This window comes from Acanthochromis polyacanthus, chromosome 10 (genome assembly GCF_021347895.1).
Source record: "Acanthochromis polyacanthus isolate Apoly-LR-REF ecotype Palm Island chromosome 10, KAUST_Apoly_ChrSc, whole genome shotgun sequence".
In the NCBI taxonomy this organism is placed as follows: domain Eukaryota; kingdom Metazoa; phylum Chordata; class Actinopteri; family Pomacentridae; genus Acanthochromis; species Acanthochromis polyacanthus.
The window spans coordinates 30,179,662-30,198,451 of NC_067122.1; the positions used below are offsets into that span (position 1 = coordinate 30,179,662).

At 42.0% G+C, this 18,790-nt stretch overlaps 1 protein-coding gene across 3 annotated transcripts in view; it reads left to right on the forward strand.

Annotated features, from left to right (window-relative positions):
* Positions 1-18,790, forward strand: part of fbxo38 (F-box protein 38) — a 50,890-nt gene that overhangs the window by 10,707 nt on the left and 21,393 nt on the right. For 2 of the 3 annotated variants that reach the window (XM_051954044.1, XM_051954046.1), the window contains 10 exons: positions 422-587; positions 821-1,108; positions 10,464-10,557; positions 11,137-11,267; positions 11,642-11,812; positions 11,962-12,104; positions 12,614-12,812; positions 14,649-14,846; positions 14,969-15,124; positions 17,827-18,543. In XM_051954044.1, coding sequence (XP_051810004.1) covers positions 422-587; positions 821-1,108; positions 10,464-10,557; positions 11,137-11,267; positions 11,642-11,812; positions 11,962-12,104; positions 12,614-12,812; positions 14,649-14,846; positions 14,969-15,124; positions 17,827-18,543 — 2,263 coding nt within the window. The remainder of the gene's footprint in view (positions 1-421; positions 588-820; positions 1,109-10,463; positions 10,558-11,136; positions 11,268-11,641; positions 11,813-11,961; positions 12,105-12,613; positions 12,813-14,648; positions 14,847-14,968; positions 15,125-17,826; positions 18,544-18,790) is intronic. The other variant, XM_051954045.1, reaches the window with a different exon arrangement.

Genomic DNA, 18,790 nt, shown 5'->3' on the forward strand with positions numbered 1-18,790 from the left:
TCTTTTTTTTGTGTGTAGTAATGAACCCGGAAATGTGAGTCGCGCTGTGTGCGTTGAAGCCGTGTATAGAGAACGGATGGATGAATATTCGTTTTTGTCGGACAAATGTGTTTTTCTCACCCGCTGTAGTAATCGCATCTGAAAGTGGTTTACACCGGCGGATTCATGAGAATCTAAGCTTTCCATCGGCGTATAGTGTTTGTATAATCGTGTTTGCAGCCGTCGGACATTCTTGAAATTCCTATGCAAATTAGTAGGTGTACCGCCGGTGGTACACCTATGACGCACTGAAGCGTAAAGGGTTAAGAAGCCTCTTGGATGAGAGGTGAAATGTCTTCAAGTAGGAAGTAGTTGATTACAAAAAAAACAAGCTACGACATTATAAAATGTGTTTTTGTCAAACGTCCTGATTTCGTTTCAGGGTGTTGAGACGTCCCATCTGGAGCTGGTCGAAGCCATTTGGAATTACATGCCACATGTTCACATTCTGGGAAAGTTCCGCAACCGTAATGGGGCTTTTCCCATTCCTACTGAGAACAAACTCACCATCCCCATAACTGCAAAGATCCAGACCCTACATCTAGTGGGTGAGTAGCATATTTTGACAAGACCTGACAGGACTTACTACTAATCAGAGCTACAAAACAACCCAAAAACTACGTAAGAAACTGAGATTTATTTGCTCTAAGGCTGCTTTATTTCTGTTAATACCTGTTTTTTTTTTGTTAAATAAACAGGCCAAAAGTGCATTTCTGTTGTCCTGTCACAAGGCCCTTGCCATTTTTTCACCTCTAGTTTTCAAAATATCTTATTTATGAAGTGTTTGTTGTAGGTGTGAATGTCCCAGAGATTCCCTGTGTGTCCATGCTGCGGCATCTTTACCTGAAGTGGGTTCGTCTCACCAAACCACAGCCATTTAAGGACTTTCTGTGTGTGAGCCTGAGAACCTTTGTCATGCGCAACTGTGCAGGGCCAACCAACTCCCTCAAATATGTTCCCTTGGTCACTGGTTTAGCATCAGCTCGGAACCTGGAGCAGCTGGAGTTGGTAAGAGTTCCCTTCCTGGGAGGACTGATCCAACATGTGGTGGAGGACAGCTGGAGGTCAGGTGAGAAGGCCACAAGTTAATCAGCACTTCCAAGTAGCCATGTTTCCAAAACATTTCTTTTAATCTCAAATATCGCGTCAGAAAAAGCCACTGGAAACAACTAACTGTGAGGGAAAATCATCCTCAAGTTCGCAAGAACATTTTTTATGACCATTTCTAAAAAGAGTTAATTTGCGTAATGGAAGATGAAAACAACTCTAACAGCGTGAAGTTTGTCCAATACCAGCTGACAGGAAACAGTAACTACAAACTATCCATTCTCTATACACTGCTTTATCCTCACTAGGGTCGCAGGGGATGCTGGAGCCTATCCCAGCTGACTTGGGCGAAAGCAGGGGACACCCTGGACAGGTCACCAGTCTGTCGCAGGGCTACATATACAGACGAACAATCACACTGACATTCACACCTACGGACAATTTAGAGTAACCAATTAACCTCAGCATATTTTTGGACTGTGGGAGGAAGCCAGAGTACCCGGAGAAAACCCACGCATGCACAGGGAGAACATGCAAACTCCATGCAGAAAGATCCCAGGCCCAAGTCGGGATTTGAACCGGGACCTTCTTGCTTCAAGGCGAAAGTGCTAACCACTACGCCACTGTGCAGCCCCAACTACAAACTAGCCTACTGAAAACAATATCTGAAGACTTTTCTCTCAGGTTTTTAGCGTTTGGCTAACAAGTGGTTACAGTAGGTGAGCACTGTACTCAGCTTTTAATAACTTCTATGCTGAATTTCTCTCTGTACACTTAGAAGATGATGATAGTTTACAGGTAAATGATTTACTGATTAAACCAGCGAAGTAAATAGATAAATATCACCCTGGAAATTGTTACAATAAAAGAACCATGAATAGCCACTCTGTAGTTGTCCTTTTACCCACGCCTTTCAGTGATTGATTCCGTAGGGCTCCTACATTCACAGTTCTGCTGTCAATACTTTAGACATGAAAAACTACGTCTTCCTACCATAACACATCCGTCTATGGTGCATTTTCACTTTCCAAAGTCAGAAGAGAGTTCTATCTGTCCAAACCTGTACATGTGCAGCACAGACTCTGCTCTCAGTAACAATGCAGGAAATAGATGTTCAGAAGGGCAATTACACTTCAGTGGAGTTGATGCAGATATTGCCACAAGTACAAGTTGTTTGCATGTAACAGCAGAAACACAATCTGTCAAAACATCCAGCAAAAGTTGTAACATAAAGGCACAGAGATGCAGCTTGACTGCTTAGCTCGTACTTTATCTCGCTAACCTTTAACGTTAAGCTTTCAATTCTCATCTAATGCTGGACAATTTAATGAAACACAATGCATACCCTTTTATTCTGTCCCCTACGTGCGCGTCTTCACGGAGTGACAGATAGCTAAACACTTTGTTGCTGGACAGGTGAAAGATGACTTAGACGTATAGTAAGTTGAAGTTTGTTTACTGAAGAGCTTTGTCACCGTAACAATGCCAGGAACAATCTTTCTTGTGAAACTAAAAATAGACACAAAAATATCCATCAAAAGCTGCTAAAAATAAGTCACCATGTTACATGCAAGAAAAAGATGAATTTTAGCATTAGTATATAAATTCAACCAAATATGAAATAAACCGTCACAATATCCGAAAAATATGAGTTACACAAATATAATATGTAAAATTAACTTACAAACAAAGCTTTTTCAAGGCTCAACAGCGGTGGATGCAATGGATTGCAAAACACAGGCACATGCTGCACTGAAACAAACAAAATGGCTGCTCTGATCTAAGAGCCTAATCACATGGCCATGATAACCAATAGAAAACAAGCACCTTGCAAAAGGCAGGTGGCACTGTAGCAACGTCATACTCCCCATCTGGTATTGCATGCAATAACACTTTTAATTGCTAAACAAATGTTAAACATAGTAAATAACTCAGGGAACTGTCCATGGTTGAAGGTCAAGAAGACAGGAGAACAACTACTTCAGTTATGGGCCTGAGCAAGGTTCTAACAGTCCCACCGTTGGTGACCTTCAACTCAAGCTTTCTGACCTTTCCATCCTTGCCAGGGTACGTCTTGGTGACAAGAGCCATTGGCCACAGGTTCCTTTTTACTTGAGCATCTCTGAGTAGAACTAGATCTCCCTCCTTGACATTAGGATATGTATCCTCCCACTTGTTCCTGGTTTGAAGAGTGGAAAGGTATTCTCGCCTCCATCTTTCCCAAAACGCATTTGCCAAGTGCTGGACTTGTTTCCACTGCTGACGATATAAATCAGCATTTTCAAATGATCCTGGAGGAGGAAGAGGGGTGCAAACTTTCTGTGTCAGGATCTTTGTTGGAGTCAGAAGACAAGGTGAATCTGCATCAGTCGAGATGATTGTGAGGGGTCTTGCATTTATTATTGCAGAAACTTCAGCCATAAAGGTTGAAAGTACTTCATGAGTGAGATGTGTTGGGCTGACTTGCGAAAGCAGTGAGTCCAGGATGCGTCTTGCAACCCCAATCATTCTCTCCCATACTCCCCCCATATGGGAAGAGTGGGGTGGATTAAACAGCCAAGTACATCCTTCCTCACTAAGATACTTGGAGATGTTAGTCTCATCTTGCAGGAGAATTTGCAATTCTTTGCAGGCTCCTTTAAAGTTTGTGCCACAGTCAGATCGGATCAGCTTTACGGGACCGCGCACAGCAAAGAAGCGGCATAGAGCATTGATAAAGCTTGATGTGTCCATTGACTCTATCAGCTCAATATGCACAGCACGTATGCTAAGGCATGTAAAGAGTACTGCCCACCTTTTACTGTTAGCTGCCCCTCCTCTGGTGCGACGAGTGGCGATGGTCCAGGGGCCAAATACATCTAGGCCTATGTTGGTAAAAGGGGGTTCCATGCTTAGTCGGTCAGATGGGAGATCCGCCATCTTCTGTTCTGATGGCTTGCCACGTAGTTTATTGCATGTGACACACTTGCGCAGAATTTTGGCAATGCGCTTCCTTGCTCCAATGATCCAGATACCAGCTGTGCGGATTGCTCCTTCAGTGAAGACTCTGCCTTGATGTTGGACTCTCTTGTGGTAATGAGTAATCAGCAGGGTAGCAATGTGACTTTGGCCAGGAATGATTAGAGGATGTTTCTCCTCCATGTCAAGAGATGCATGCTGCAGCCGACCACCTATTCGCAAGAGGGAGTGGTCATCAAGAACAGGGTTGAGTTTTCTCAAGGGGCTGTTTTTAGGAATGACTTCTCCTTTCTCCAAACAAGATATTTCAGCTTGATATGTCTCCTTTTGCACACATCCAATGATGGTGGTCTTTGCTTGTGCCAATGCATCAGCTGTGTGAGGCTTCAAACAATGATGCCAACCACTACATTCTTGATTGCCACTGTTTTTCTCTGCCCCGAAGGACTGAACAACATGGCTGAGGGAGGCTATACCTCTGACAAGAGACTGCCATGTGGAAAACTTTTCAAATCGATGTGAACCAAGGTCTCTATGAGATTCTGTCGTTGTGACAGTGTGACATCGAACCTCCACATCTGTGTCTGGGTCTATGAGGTCATATTCTTCTTCGGTGGTATTGCTCTTCACCGAATGTCTCAAGAGATCCGGACCTGTAAACTAGATGGTGTCTGAGAGCCGAGCAGCAGGCACTGACCTGGTGGCAATATCTGCAGGGTTCTGGCTGGTCGGGACATAATGCCAGTGCTCCGGACGAGTGGATTTCCTTATCCGTTCCACCCTTTTGCTCACATACACATAGAACCTCCTGGTTTCATTATTGATGTATCCAAGCACTACTTTGCTGTCAGTATAGAAGTGAAGATTGTCGGGTTTGATGTCCAGCTCACTCACAATCAGCTCAGTAGTCTCTACTGACAGGACAGCAGCACCTAACTCAAGCCTTGGAACAGTATGGACCGATGTTGGGGCCAACTTGGCTTTTCCTATGATGAAACCAATCTGGCATTTCCCTTCTCCATCAACCACCTTAAGATATGCCACTGCTGCAATGGCTTTAACAGAGGCATCTGAAAAGATGTGGACCTCTGTATGTTGAGCAGTAGAGAGGCAGGCAGTGGTGTAGGCTCGAGGAATTTCAAACTGTTCTCGATGTTGCAGAGAGTCTTTCCAAATAATCCATTCAGCCTCCTTGTCTGCTGAGAGAGGAGTGTCCCAGTCGCTGACATCCCTTGTGAGCTGTCGTAGTAAGTGCTTCCCTTGGATGATGACAGGAGCAACAAGACCAAGTGGATCGAAGAGGCTGTTAATAGTTGCAAGCACTCCTCTTCGTGTGAATGGCTTTTCACTGTCCCCAACTCGGAATGTGAACACGTCCTTCCTAAGATCCCAACTTAAGCCAAGACTGCGTTGCACAGGGGGTGAGTTGGTGTCCAGATCAAGGTCCCTCCAATCCTTTGCATGATCTGTTGATGGGAATGCCTCCATGACAGCTTGGCAGTTGGATGCTATTTTGTGGAGTCTCAGGTTAGAGACTGCAAGCATATCTTGGGCTGCTTTCAATAGATTGATGGCTGAAGCTGCAGATGGAAGTGACTTAAGCCCATCGTCAACATAAAAGTCTCTGTATATGAACTGCTTCGCATCTTCACCAAACTCATCTTCTCCATGCAGAGCTGCTCGTCGGAGCCCATAGATAGCAACAGCCGGAGAAGGCCGATTACCAAACACATGGACTTTCATCCTATATTCCACAACTTCTTTGGTGGCATCATTGTCTTTAAACCACAGAAACCGGAGAAAGTTCCTATGGTCCTCCCTGACAATGAAGCTGTGGAACATTTGTTCAATGTCTGCCATGATGGCTATCTGCTCACGCCTGAACTGCATCAGTACTCCCAGCAAGCTGTTATTCAAGTCTGGACCTGTCAGCAGTATGTCGTTGAGTGAGATGCCCTGATGTGAAGCACTGGAGTCAAACACGACTTGGATTTGGTCAGGTTTGCGTGGATGATACACACCAAAACTGGGAAGGTACCAGCACTCTTCTCCTTCACGCAGAGGTGGAGCTAATTCAGCATGGTCTTGATCCATGATTTTCTGCATGAAAGCTAGAAACTGAGTCTTCATGACAGGTTTCTTTCCAAGAGTGTGGCAAAGGCTGGTGAAACGGGAGAGAGCTTGCTCTCTATTGTTGGGAAGGCGTGGCCTTGGTGTGCGAAAGGGAAGTGGAGCCACCCAACTGTTAGCATCATCCATAAACATCTCTTTATCCATCAGCTGAATGAAATGTCTGTCCTCAATGGATGGAGCAACTTTGTTGTCATCCTTTGTTTTTTCAAAGATCTTGCTTTCCTGTGGAAGATATCCAGTGTTCTGATTTATGTTGTCAGAAGAATGAGAGAAGTTTAGGTTATGAGAGATGAGAGGTTTGCTACTTGTATCTGTTGTGAATTTCTCTTTCAAAACCAAGTGGTTGGGACATGGACTGAAGTGAGAATGGCGTCCATTCTCCAAAACATGAGTCCGGTAAGTGCTGGCTCCCTTAGGCCTGTGTGCTGCACCTAAACAGACTTCCCCAACTATAACCCAGCCAAGGTCGAGTTTTTGGGCATATGGGGCATTGTTCGGCCCATTCCGCTGGTTTCTCACCTTGTGGACCTGCAAGACGTCCCGGCCAAGGAGCAGGAGAATCTGTGCATCAGGTTCAAGTTCAGGGATCAGGTGAGCAATAGGTGCAAGGTGGGAGTGATGTTCTGCAGCTGCAGGAGTGGGTATCTCTGACCTGTCATCCGGCATATGGTTGCACTCAATGAGAGTGGGAAGAGGCACGCTGAGACTTCCATCCAATGGCTGAGCAATAAAGCCAGTTCCTCTTCTTCCTGACATCTCTGTAACTCCAGCACAGGTGCGAAGAGTGTAGGGAGAGTCTGAGCCTGCTAGGTTAAACAGATCAAAGAACTCGGACCGAGCAAGGGACCTGTTACTCTGGTCATCGAGTACAGCATAGACCTTTACTGATTTGCTTGGTTGCTCCCTTGAATGCACCTTTATGAGGCAGATTTTTGAGCAAGAGCGGGAGGTGTTGGCGTCTCCACATACTTCTGTGCATTTGGAAATGATGTCAGGAGATCCTTCCTGCTTTTCCTCCCCGCCATGCTCTGAATCTGGCTCTTTGACGGTCCATGGACTTGGTCCTGGGTGAAGAGCTGTCACATGTTTATTACTTTCACACTCTTTGCATTCGATAACTGTTTTGCAGTCCTTAGCCATGTGATCGGTTGATGCACAGCATCTGAAACAAACCCCACTCTCTTTAAGAAAAGCTTTGCGTTCTTCTATTGTCTTAGCTCGGAAGGTTCTGCATCGCTTTAGAGGATGAGGCTTCCTATGAATAGGACACTGTCTGTTGACATCCAGGTTACTGCTGTTGCTAGAGGTCTCCATAGGTTTTGCGGTAGATACTGGTGTGATCTCTGTTTTGTGTGATGATACATGACCTCTTGAGGCTGCATACCTCTTTACAAGTGTGTCTGACTTCACCGCTGTTATGCTAGATGAGCTGAACGTGAAACTTGGATCATTACGGATTTGAGCTTCTCTGACGACAAAATCCACAAAGAATGAGAATGGTGGAAACTGGACTTGGTTCTGCATTTTATAGATGCTGCCTTGTGAAATCCATTTCTCCTGGAGTGTATACGGCAATTTCTCCACTATTGGGTTAACACCACGAGATGTATCCAAATAGACAAGTCCAGGTAAGTAACCTTCATGCTTTGCTGACTCCAACTCCCTCAACAAATCACCAAGTTCTCTTAATTTGAGGGGGTCTTTATTTCCGAACTTCGGGAACCTCTCAAGCTTGTCCAAAAGAGCCTTCTCTATTATTTCAATTGAACCATAACTCTCCTCTAGACGCATCCATGCCATCCTAAGCCCAGCTACAGGGTCACTGACATTAACGGCTCTGATTCTTTTAACCTGTTCTGATGACTGAGGACCCAACCACTTCACCAGAAGGTCAAGTTCTTCATTGCAGGTAAGTCTCAGTCCTTGTACAGCATTTGTAAAGGTTGATTTCCATCCCCAGTAGTTATCTGGTCTGTCATCAAACTTGACCAATCCAGATGTTACAAGCTCACGTCGAGCCATGTAAGCAGCAAAGTCGTTCATACCTGTGTAGTCGGGCACATGTGGCTGCGGCGTCTGTGTTATGAGTGGGGTTTTGTGTTTGTGAGGTCCCTTCATGGGTGACTGTGTCTCTGTTGAACGTTGGGAGGTTGGTTGATTCATATTACGTGCTGCAGAGTAGGAGGTGTGGTGCCTGACAGGTGCAGGAGTGATGTGCAGATCATCTCCAGTCGCGTGAGTGGGATTAAGTTTGCTAACATGAAGTGACAGAGATCGAGGGGCTTCATGTTGTTGAACAGGTGCAGCGTTGACTCGAGAACTGGACAATGACTGGTGACTAGACTGCATTCTAGAGTGACATTCTACATAGTCACTTGTTCTTTTCTCTCTGGACTCATGTGGAATAGCTGCAATGTTCAGCGAGCCTGCTTCAGATTCCAGTTGTGCTACAGCTGCTTCCAGAATCTCTGCTTCAGCTTCCGCAGCAGCAACCTCCTTTTCTTGCTTTAATGCGTTTAAAGCTGCCTCCATGCGTACTTCCTCTACCTTAAGCTGAGCTTTTTCTACCATTAGCTCGGTTTCTTTTTTAACAAAGACAGAGCGAGCACGTGCTGCCTCTGCCCTGGCACGTGCTTTAGCTGCTACTAAACTAGCTGAAGATTTGCTAGAACTAGTAGAGGAAATAACAACAGACCTGGTCACATGCGACTTAACAGATGATGGTCGAGCTGGAGCATTTTGCTGATCCTCCGTGTTTCCATTGTTGTCCATCTTGTATGCTGAGGTGAGCAGCGGACGAAGAGCTGTGTTGAGCCTGCCGTGATGCTGTTTTTTCACTATTCTGTCCCCTACGTGGGCTGCTTCACGGAGTGACAGATAGCTAAACACTTTGTTGCTGGACAGGTGAAAGATGACTTAGACGTATAGTAAGTTGAAGTTTGTTTACTGAAGATCTTTGTCACCGTAACAATGCCAGGAACAATCTTTCTTGTGAAACTAAAAATAGACACAAAAATATCCATCAAAAGCTGCTAAAAATAAGTCACCATGTTACATGCAAGAAAAAGATGAATTTTAGCATTAGTATATAAATTCAACCAAATATGAAATAAACCGTCACAATATCCGAAAAATATGAGTTACACAAATATAATATGTAAAATTAACTTACAAAGCTTTTTCAAGGCTCAACAGCGGTGGATGCAATGGATTGCAAAACACAGGCACATGCTGCACTGAAACAAACAAAATGGCTGCTCTGATCTAAGAGCCTAATCACATGGCCATGATAACCAATAGAAAACAAGCACCTTGCAAACGGCAGGTGGCACTGTAGCAACGTCATACCTTTTGTTTAGTGAGCAAAACCAGTGACACTATGTCCACAGTGCTCTTTATAGACACTATCATCACCACAGCATTATTGTCTATAAAGGGATTTATTCAGGGATTGCTTTTTATTTTGCTGTTCAAGAATGGACATTTATATCCAGCACATATAAGAAAATAAAGCAATCTTAATTCTGTTCTGAATTTATTTAGTTTTTTTCTCTTACAGAACAATCATAAACTGTTGAGAGTATTTTATTGATATGCAGTATTGGTAAGAGTAGTGGTACTATTAAAATCTTCACAGTATACATCAATAGTGGGAATAAAACACACTTCTTGTATCACCTTAACTGCTTCCACCCTTTCAAGTAGCTACTAACGATCGCTCATGTCAAGCTGGTGTACCTTGATGAATAGGCTAAATTGGTTAAATTAAAAAAAGCACACTAAACAAAAACTATTTTACTTGAAGACTTTATGAAAAACAAGTAATTTAAATATTATTAGTAATTCTGGAACATGTCAACCAATATAAATGTTTAGTTTTTGTTATGTTGGAGCTTTTAGCTGTATCTCCAGTTTGTAAGATCCATGTCCTGTTCACAGGTTTCTAACATTTCCTGTGACCAGTCTTGCTCATTTGAATGTGAACACACCACATGTGACCATTTTCATTGCTTCATATTTTCATCTTTATGGAAAAGTATTATTATCGTTAAAGTAGTACTTAACTATTTATTTATGTGGGTTAGGATTGTTTAGTGCTTCAGGCCTGTGATGAATGCTGCTTACTGTTTGCCCCATTTTCATCTTTAGGCTTACAAACTTTGTGTTTGCTCTGTTATTTAGTAATTCTCTACTGTATGTTGTAGTTGAGCTGTAGTGATAATTTGCATTCTCTTTATTAGTATCAGTTGATTTTCACTAAGATCTGTTTGTATGTGTATCTGCAGGAGGATTTCGAAACCTCCACACCATTGTGTTTGGAGCCTGTAAGAATGCTCTTGAAGTGGACTTGGGCTACCTCATCATCACTGCTGCTCGCAGGTCCTCAGCCAGTCATCAGTTTGTGAAACTAAGAGAAAGATGTACTAACGCCATACAAACGCTGTTGTGAAATTAGCTCCGTTCTCAATGTGTTAAATTTTATACGATGTTGAGAACATTCCTGTCTTTGTGGTCAGTGGAACCTCAGATTTTTGTTCTTGGTTAGCAATGAAAATTATAATTTATTAGCATTTTAATAGTGTTTATCAAAATTTATAGGAGTGTTAGCTCAAATAACAGCGCTCGATTTAGACGGTCGCCAGGTCACCGCGAGCGCCGGGAATCATGGCAGGTTGATGACATCATACAAAGTGGCTGCCTCCAAGAAGAAAACATGATAGGCGGTTCAGCTCGATCGAGCGCTCAATTTCGACGGTCGCCAGGTCGCCATTTGCGACTAAAAGCATCGCAAATGGCAAATAAGCCATTTGTTTTCTCTATCTCAAAGCTGTTCTGAAATCTATCCAGCAGCAGAAACAGCTGTCTGTTGCAGTATGTTGTCATTTTCACGGCTTAATGGGAATCCTGATAAAAACATCAATTTAATTTGTTGTTTCTTTATTTCTGTGTTTTTAACAGGCTTCATGAGCTGCGTATCCAGCCTTCACTGACTAAAGATGGAGTCTTCTCAGCTCTCAAAATGGCTGAACTAGAGTTTCCCCAATTTGAAACACTTCATCTGGGATATGTGGATGAGTTCCTACTCCAATGTTAGTTCCTTCTCTGAAACATCTTCAGGCTCTGAGACAACCGGCAGTTGCTGTGTTCTAATTCATTGCAGTCATTTCTAGAAAGCTCAAGTCCACAGTAAAAAAAATTATACTTCTGCAAAAAAGAATCAAGTGAGATCCTTAAATTTTCAACAAACAACTGATAATGATGATCAAGAGTAGAAATGAATCAACCATTTCTGCTGCTCAAGTGCAGCTTTTTAATATCAAGATAAATTGAGAAGTAAATCTGTGACGTGCAAAGATAGCTAATGGGTGAAACAATGTCCATGCCCAGCACCAGGCACAGAGTACTGATCATCTCTAATCTTTGATGTGAAAATATGCCGTGTCTTCTGTGTGTTTCATTGCAGGTAAGATGAGTCATTCAGAGCTGGTCAAGTACGGTCTGGCTGATGTCATTGAGAATCCAGGAATCATCACTGACATTGGCATAAAGGTGGTGAATGAGGTGTTCACGAATATTAAATACCTGCTCATCTACAACTGTCCTCACCTTCACAACCCGCACCACTGGATCACAGGTAAGCTTGAGGTCTCACGTGTTTGTGGTGAACATGAGTCAAACAAATGGTGCTGGACACAAGTGGTCTCTTCATCTGTCACTTCTTTGACTGAGCTGACGATACACTGTGTTGTGTAATGGCTCTGTTCTGTCTGTGTCTGTCCTCAGATCAATCCAGATGGAGCCGTCTCGTTGACCTCACTCTTGTACGCTGTCATGCTATCAAACTGGAGTCTTTTTCTCAGTTCATAGAGTTGCTGCCCAGTCTTGAGTTCATCTGTCTGGATCAGATGTTCAGAGAACCACCCAAGGTATATATATATATATATATATATATATATATCTGTCTCTGTCTCACATACTTAAATTTGTAATGTACAGTCGTTTTTAAATGTAAATGCATCCCATTGATCCCATAGTTGACTTTTTTTGACGTATTTTAGTGAGCAAACGAGATTCTCTCTGTAGTCAATTTCACGATTTAAAGAAAGACAAAACTGCTTATTCACATGGTAAAATTAAGTGTGTTTCTTTTTTATCAACATTTTTTCAGGATCTCTTTTCATGAACTAATTTGAATAAAAATAGTGCTATACGTTTTGAACATGGAGATGTTGAGGGAGCCACTGACAAAAGCAGATCTACTCGTACTTTATTCATCAAAAATCTGCAAAGTTAAAATACGCAAATACTTTCTGTTATTGCTGGACATAATCATTTTCAACAGTGTTCTCAAAATCAGGTGAAAAAATTGTGTTAATATTAGTTGTTGGTTTGTGGCTGATAGCATGATACATGTGATGCACTCTGTGTGTTTTAGGGCTGTGCCAGGGTGGGCTTGAGTGCAGGAACTGGTATTGGCGTGTCCTCAGCACTGGTCAGCAATCAGAACTCCAACAACGACAATGACAACCACCACCATCACCACAATGAGGCCAACATGCCTCCCGCTCCTCCACCTGTCAACAACAACAACAACCAGAGGCAGCCGCAGCCACAACCGCAGCAGCAGCACGATGGCAAGTCCCAACTGTAGTCTTAGTCAATGGAGCATCAACAATTGTAACACAATTCAATTAAATTTTATTTATATAAAACGAATTACAACTCAGATTGAAGGCGCTTTACAGATCCTGTATAAACCCTCAGAGCAGCCCTAAGGCGACAGTGGCAAGAAAAACACTCTTTTAACAGGAAAAACCCTTGAGCAGAACCCAGCTCTTTATGTGGGGGGACTATATGTATAGGTGGTATTAAGATGCAGACAGTGTGGAGATGAGCATGTCAAGTATGACAAAGACAATGCAGAGTAGAGTAACACAGCAGCTCGATACAGTCATGAAATGTGGCTTCTGTAGTGTTTAGAGTCCAAGTGTCTGTACCGATGCTTGAGAGCACAAAGAAGATCAAAGTTTGCTTTCTCTACATCTTCTGTTGTAGTTGTCTTCTCAATTGCTTCCAGGGTAAGGATGCCCATGAAGTCAAATGACATGGTAGTTTATTACTACGATTTCACCTGATTCTGGCTTTATTTTGGTAACGTTGCTGGCAAAGTACTGGAGTCTTTTAGTCTGCACTGGAAAAAATGCACCTCTCAAAACGGGAAAAGAAAACTTATTTCAAGGAATTTTACCTTGAACTAAGTGAAAATATCTGCCAATAGAACAAGTGAAAATTCCTTGGTAAGATTTCTTGAAATAAGATATATTTAGAATCCTCAGATCTCAAAATTAGCTGGGAAAACTTATTTTAAGCTTTATTTTACCAGGATTGTCAATCTTAGGTGTTTTTAAAATAAGCCAGATATGCTTAAAAAAAATTTCACTGAAAATAGATTTTTGCTTGTAACCTCCTAATTTGAGATGTTTAAACCCTCCTGTTGTCCTCATTTATGGGCATCAAAAATAGTGTGTCCTTGTCTGAAAAATATCCAAAAATTCAACAAAAAAAATTCCCTAAATTTCTGAGAATGAGCAAAACCCTCAGGAAGAAAATTACAATAATCCTTAAAAGTTTCCCTTAAAAGTTTTATTTTTTTAAAAATCCCCAAATTTGGCAAGAAAATTACTGTAAATATTTTTCAAAAAATGAGTAAAAATCTTCCAAAAAATCCTCCAAATATCTAAAATGATTACAGATATATTAATATAACTTGTAATTTTTTCTATAAGAACATTCACATAAAAATCAATTAAAAAAATTTTCTGAATGTTCTTAAGAAACATCTTCAAGATTTCTTTTTTTTTTCACCAAAAAAATGTTCAAAGATTTCTCAAGAACGCTGAGAATGTGGACGTCATAAATTTCACTGTGAAAATATATATATTTTCCCCTCAATTTCAAACTTTAAAAAATGGCGATTTGACCCACAGGACGACACGAGGGTTAAACTTATTTTGAGTTTTCTTGTAAAATTCAACTCAAAACAAGATAATTTCAAGATTGTTTGACTTAACATGATATTTAAGATGCATTGTCTTTAAACAAGACCCTCCATCTTGCTGAAATGTCACTTTTTAAGTGAATTTATCTCAAATCAAGTGAGATGACACATTTTGGCTAAAAATAAGACAAACAGACTTGGTAAGATTTAGAGTTTTTACAGTGTGGTGTGGAGTTTTAACTACTTTCACTGTAAAACATTCCCATGTTGGAAAATATGTCAAGAAGAAAAGAAAGGCAGTGAAACACTTGCAAAATGTTTTACAATGTGAGGTAATGATCTACCAATGTTATCAAAAGTTTTAGATGTGAATTTAAAAAAAAAAAATCCCACTATAAATATTAGTGGAACTTTGCTACAAACAATAGAGTTCTCTGTGAAAGTAGTAAAGAATGTGTACGTGTTTTTACAGCACCAGTGGAGGTAAATGGGATGGCGGAAGAGGATGAAGAGGAGGAAGAGGAGGTAGTCTTGGAGGATGAAAACATGGAGACTGAGCCTCAGATGGAGCAAAAAGGAGCAAAAGGTGGAGAAGCAGAAGAAGCTGATGTGACTCCAGGTCCCAGTCATTCAGCTGGAGCGCCTCAACATCATGATGAGGAACAAGCAGGTGGGGGTTCTCTTTTTAATCATTTGAATGATTAAAACAACAGTTTCACTTGCCATTTTACCAATCGGAAAGCTGTTATTCATTTTTGTGTGCCTTTGTTGATATTTTCCTCCCACCTTGAGGTCCCAGTGGTTTAGTCCAGCAGTGCAGACCCGCTGGTGCTGCCATCCCCAAGCCCCCGTTGGTCATCTCAGACTCAGACAGTGAGGAGGAAGAAGGCCTTGTTTCAAGGCTAATGCCACCGACCTGTTTACAGCAGACAGCTTCCTGTGCAAAAGGTGTCAGCACAACACATAAGACATGCTGAATTCACAACAATACAGCTGATAAGGTTTCCATTGTACCTCCCTTTGGGCTGAGCGTAGGGAGCTACACACGTGGACAAAATTGTTGGTACCCCTCAGTTAAAGAAGGAAAAACCCACAACTCTCACTGAAATCACTTGAAACTCACAAAAGTAACAATAAATAAAAATTTATTGAAAATTAAATAATCAAAAACAGTCATTACTTTTGAATTGTTGATTAACATAATTGTTTAAAAAAACAAACTAATGAAACAGGCCTGGACAAAAATGATGGTACCTCTATAAAAGATTGAAAACTATTTGACCAGAGTGACATGATTAACTCAGGTGTGTCATTTAATTGACATCACAGGTGTTTCCAAACTCATAATCAGTCAGTCTGCCTATTTAAAGGGAGACAAGTAGTCACCCTGCTGTTTGGTGAAAAGGTGTGTACCACACTGAACATGGACAACAGAAAGCGAAGGAGAGAATTGTCCCAGGACATCCGAAAAAAAATTATAGACAAACATCTTAAAGGTAAAGGCTATAAGACCATCTCTAAACAGCTTGAAGTTCCTGTGACAACAGTGGCTCATATTATTCAGAAGTTCAAGACCCACGGGACAGTAGCCAACCTCCCTGGACGTGGCCGCAAGAGGAAAATTGATGACAAATTGAAGAGACGGATCGTTCGAATTGTATCCAAAGAGCCCAGAGCAACCTCCAAAGAAATTAAAGGTGAACTCCAAGGCCAAGGTACATCAGTGTCAGATCGCACCATTCGTCGTTGTTTGAGCCAAAGTGGACTTCATGGGAGACGACCAAGGAGGACACCACTGCTGAAAAAAACTCATAAAAAAGCCAGACTGGAATTTGCAAAAATGCATGTTGACAAGCCACAAAGCTTCTGGGAGAATGTCCTTTGGACAGATGAGACCAAACTGGAGCTTTTTGGTAAGGCACATCAACTCTATGTTCATAGACTCAAAAACCAAGCATACGAAGAAAAGAACATTGTCCCTACGGTGAAACATGGAGGAGGCTCAGTAATGTTTTGGGGCTGCTTTGCTGCATCTGGCACAGGGTGTCTTGAAAGTGTGCAAGGTACGATGAAATCTGAAGACTATCAAGGCATTCTGGAGAGAAATGTGTCAGAAAGCTTGGTCTCAGTCGCAGGTCATGGGTCTTCCAACAGGACAACGATCCAAAACACACAGCCAAAAACACCCAAGAATGGCTGAGAGAAAAGCGTTGGACTATTCTAAAGTGGCCTTCTATGAGCCCAGATCTGAATCCCATTGAACATATGTGGAAGGAGCTGAAACATGCCATTTGGAGAAGACACCCATCAAACCTGAGACAACTGGAGCTGTTTGCTCATGAGGAGTGGGCCAAAATACCTGTTGACAGCTGCAGAACGCTCATTGACAAATACAGAAATCGTTTAATTGCAGTGATTGCCTCAAAAGGTTGTGCAACAAAATATTAAGTTATGGGTACCACCATTTTTGTCCAGCCCTATTTCATTAGTTTTTTTTTAAAAATAATTATGTTAATCAACAATTCAAAAGTAATGGCTGTTTTTGATTATTTAATTTTCAATAAATTTTTATTTATTGTTACTTTTGTGAGTTTCAAGTGATTTCAGTGAGAATTGTGGGTTTTTCCTTCTTTAACTGAGGGGTACCAACAATTTTGTCCACGTGTGTATATAGAAAATTCACAGTTCTCTGTTTACCCCAGTTTTGGGATCACAGTTTAGCACATTTTGTTGCAGCAACAGAGAAAACTAAATATATGCAGAAAATATAATTCTGTTATCCTTTCCTAAAAAAAATAAAACATTTAAAAGTCATTCACTGGCCATAACTCCTACTGTAACTGGCACTCAAATGCTGGCAAACTGTCATTATGAATAGTGGACAACAAAGAAACTTTTTTTTTTTTAACAGTGGCTCTCTCTTTTCCACTTACACATCAAGCTGGTGACTAACCTGGGCATCAGATGTGTGTGTAGTTGCTCTCATCTCAGTTAATGAAGCTTGAAGCTCCTTCAGAGGAGTCATGGTATCTTGGTGACCTCCCTCATTCATCGATTCTTGCACAGGCATTCATTTATTGAGAGTGGCCTGCTCCAGGCAATTTTACGCATGTGTCCATTTAACTGTGGATGGATTTAACTACTCCAAGGGATATTCATTGACTCAGAAATTTTCTTGTATCCAGCCCCTCACACACGATGTAGTTATAGCCAGGATTACTGCTTGACCAGTGAACCCCTCAGGTGCAGGTATGGGGTGTTTTTTGTTTTTTACTACAGTCCACACACTTACTGTGCTCAGACTGTTTCACTGATTGTGTCCCGTCTGTCCACCTGTTGCACATGTGTTGAACTAAATGAGGCACTGTAAAGGGGTTGAATCACTATGCAGCCACTTATCTGACATTTTATCTTTTTAATTAGTTGACTTTTTGTCGTTTGTGTTAAAATCAAAATTAAATTGATCATGATTCAGTGTTGTAAAGAAATAAACAGAAAAACTTCCAAAGAATTAGAATTTGTTTTTTTTTATAAATGTACAAAATTAGACATAGTATGAAATGCTCAATCTAGAATAAATGCCTAAATAAAATGAATTTGCAGGAATATAACTATACCAGTGTCCTAAATGTGTACATATGTTTTTCCAGGTAAAGGAAAAACTCCTCTACGGCGGTGCAACAATGTAGACGTGTCGGTCTCTGTTGATCAGCCAAAAGCTCCAGTGCTGGAGAGCAGCTGTGAGAAGAGCTGTCAGGTGACCAGCGAACAGATTAAGGCCGATATGAAGGCTGCTACTGAGAGCAGCAGGAGGACTGGCAGTAAAGGAATCGCTACTGAGACTGTGGAGGCCGCTGCAAGGCCAGGGCCTGACAGTAGGACGATACAGGGCACTGGGAGTACTGGAACTGCATCAAGGGCTGGTGTGAGGCCAGTGTCTGCCTCTGTAGGAAGAGTTGGACCTGTGGCAGCTACATCCGGCCATGTGGGTGGATGTGGGAGGGTGGTGGTAGTCACCACGCACAGAGCCACAACAACCACTGATAGACCTGCTGGCAGGACTAATGCTGGGACAGTGGGTCCCTCTGGAGCACAGATTGGAGGCAGGGAAACTGGGGCGAGACAAAATTCTTGTCATGATGGCGTGGACAGTCGTGAGACCAGAGGTGCTTCTGTAAACCATGCTTCCACTACACCAGCATTGCAGACGGGACAAGGAGAGAGACAAGACGCCCCTGCTGGACCTGCCTCTGCTGTTTGCTCAGGTTTACAGCAGAGTCACGGCAGATATGAGGACTTTGTTCCTAGGAGACCCTTGACCCGATCTTGCACCCGCACATCTTCGGTGTCCTTGTTACCTGAGACAGGTAAGACTGAAGTTACAAACGCTGGACACAGAAGTTAAGGAAAAAGAGAAACACTCAGAAAGTCAAACGTGACTAAGGTCATCACAGAACATAAACAGTAAATTGTCTGCTTTAGTCCTTGTACCATTCAAAATCATGGCATACAAAGTCTGGAAATCGACATGGCAAAATATGTATTTCGTGTAAAATGTGTCTTTGGAGAACAAGACAACAAGCTGTATTCTGTATTCTACATTCTGTTGGCTGG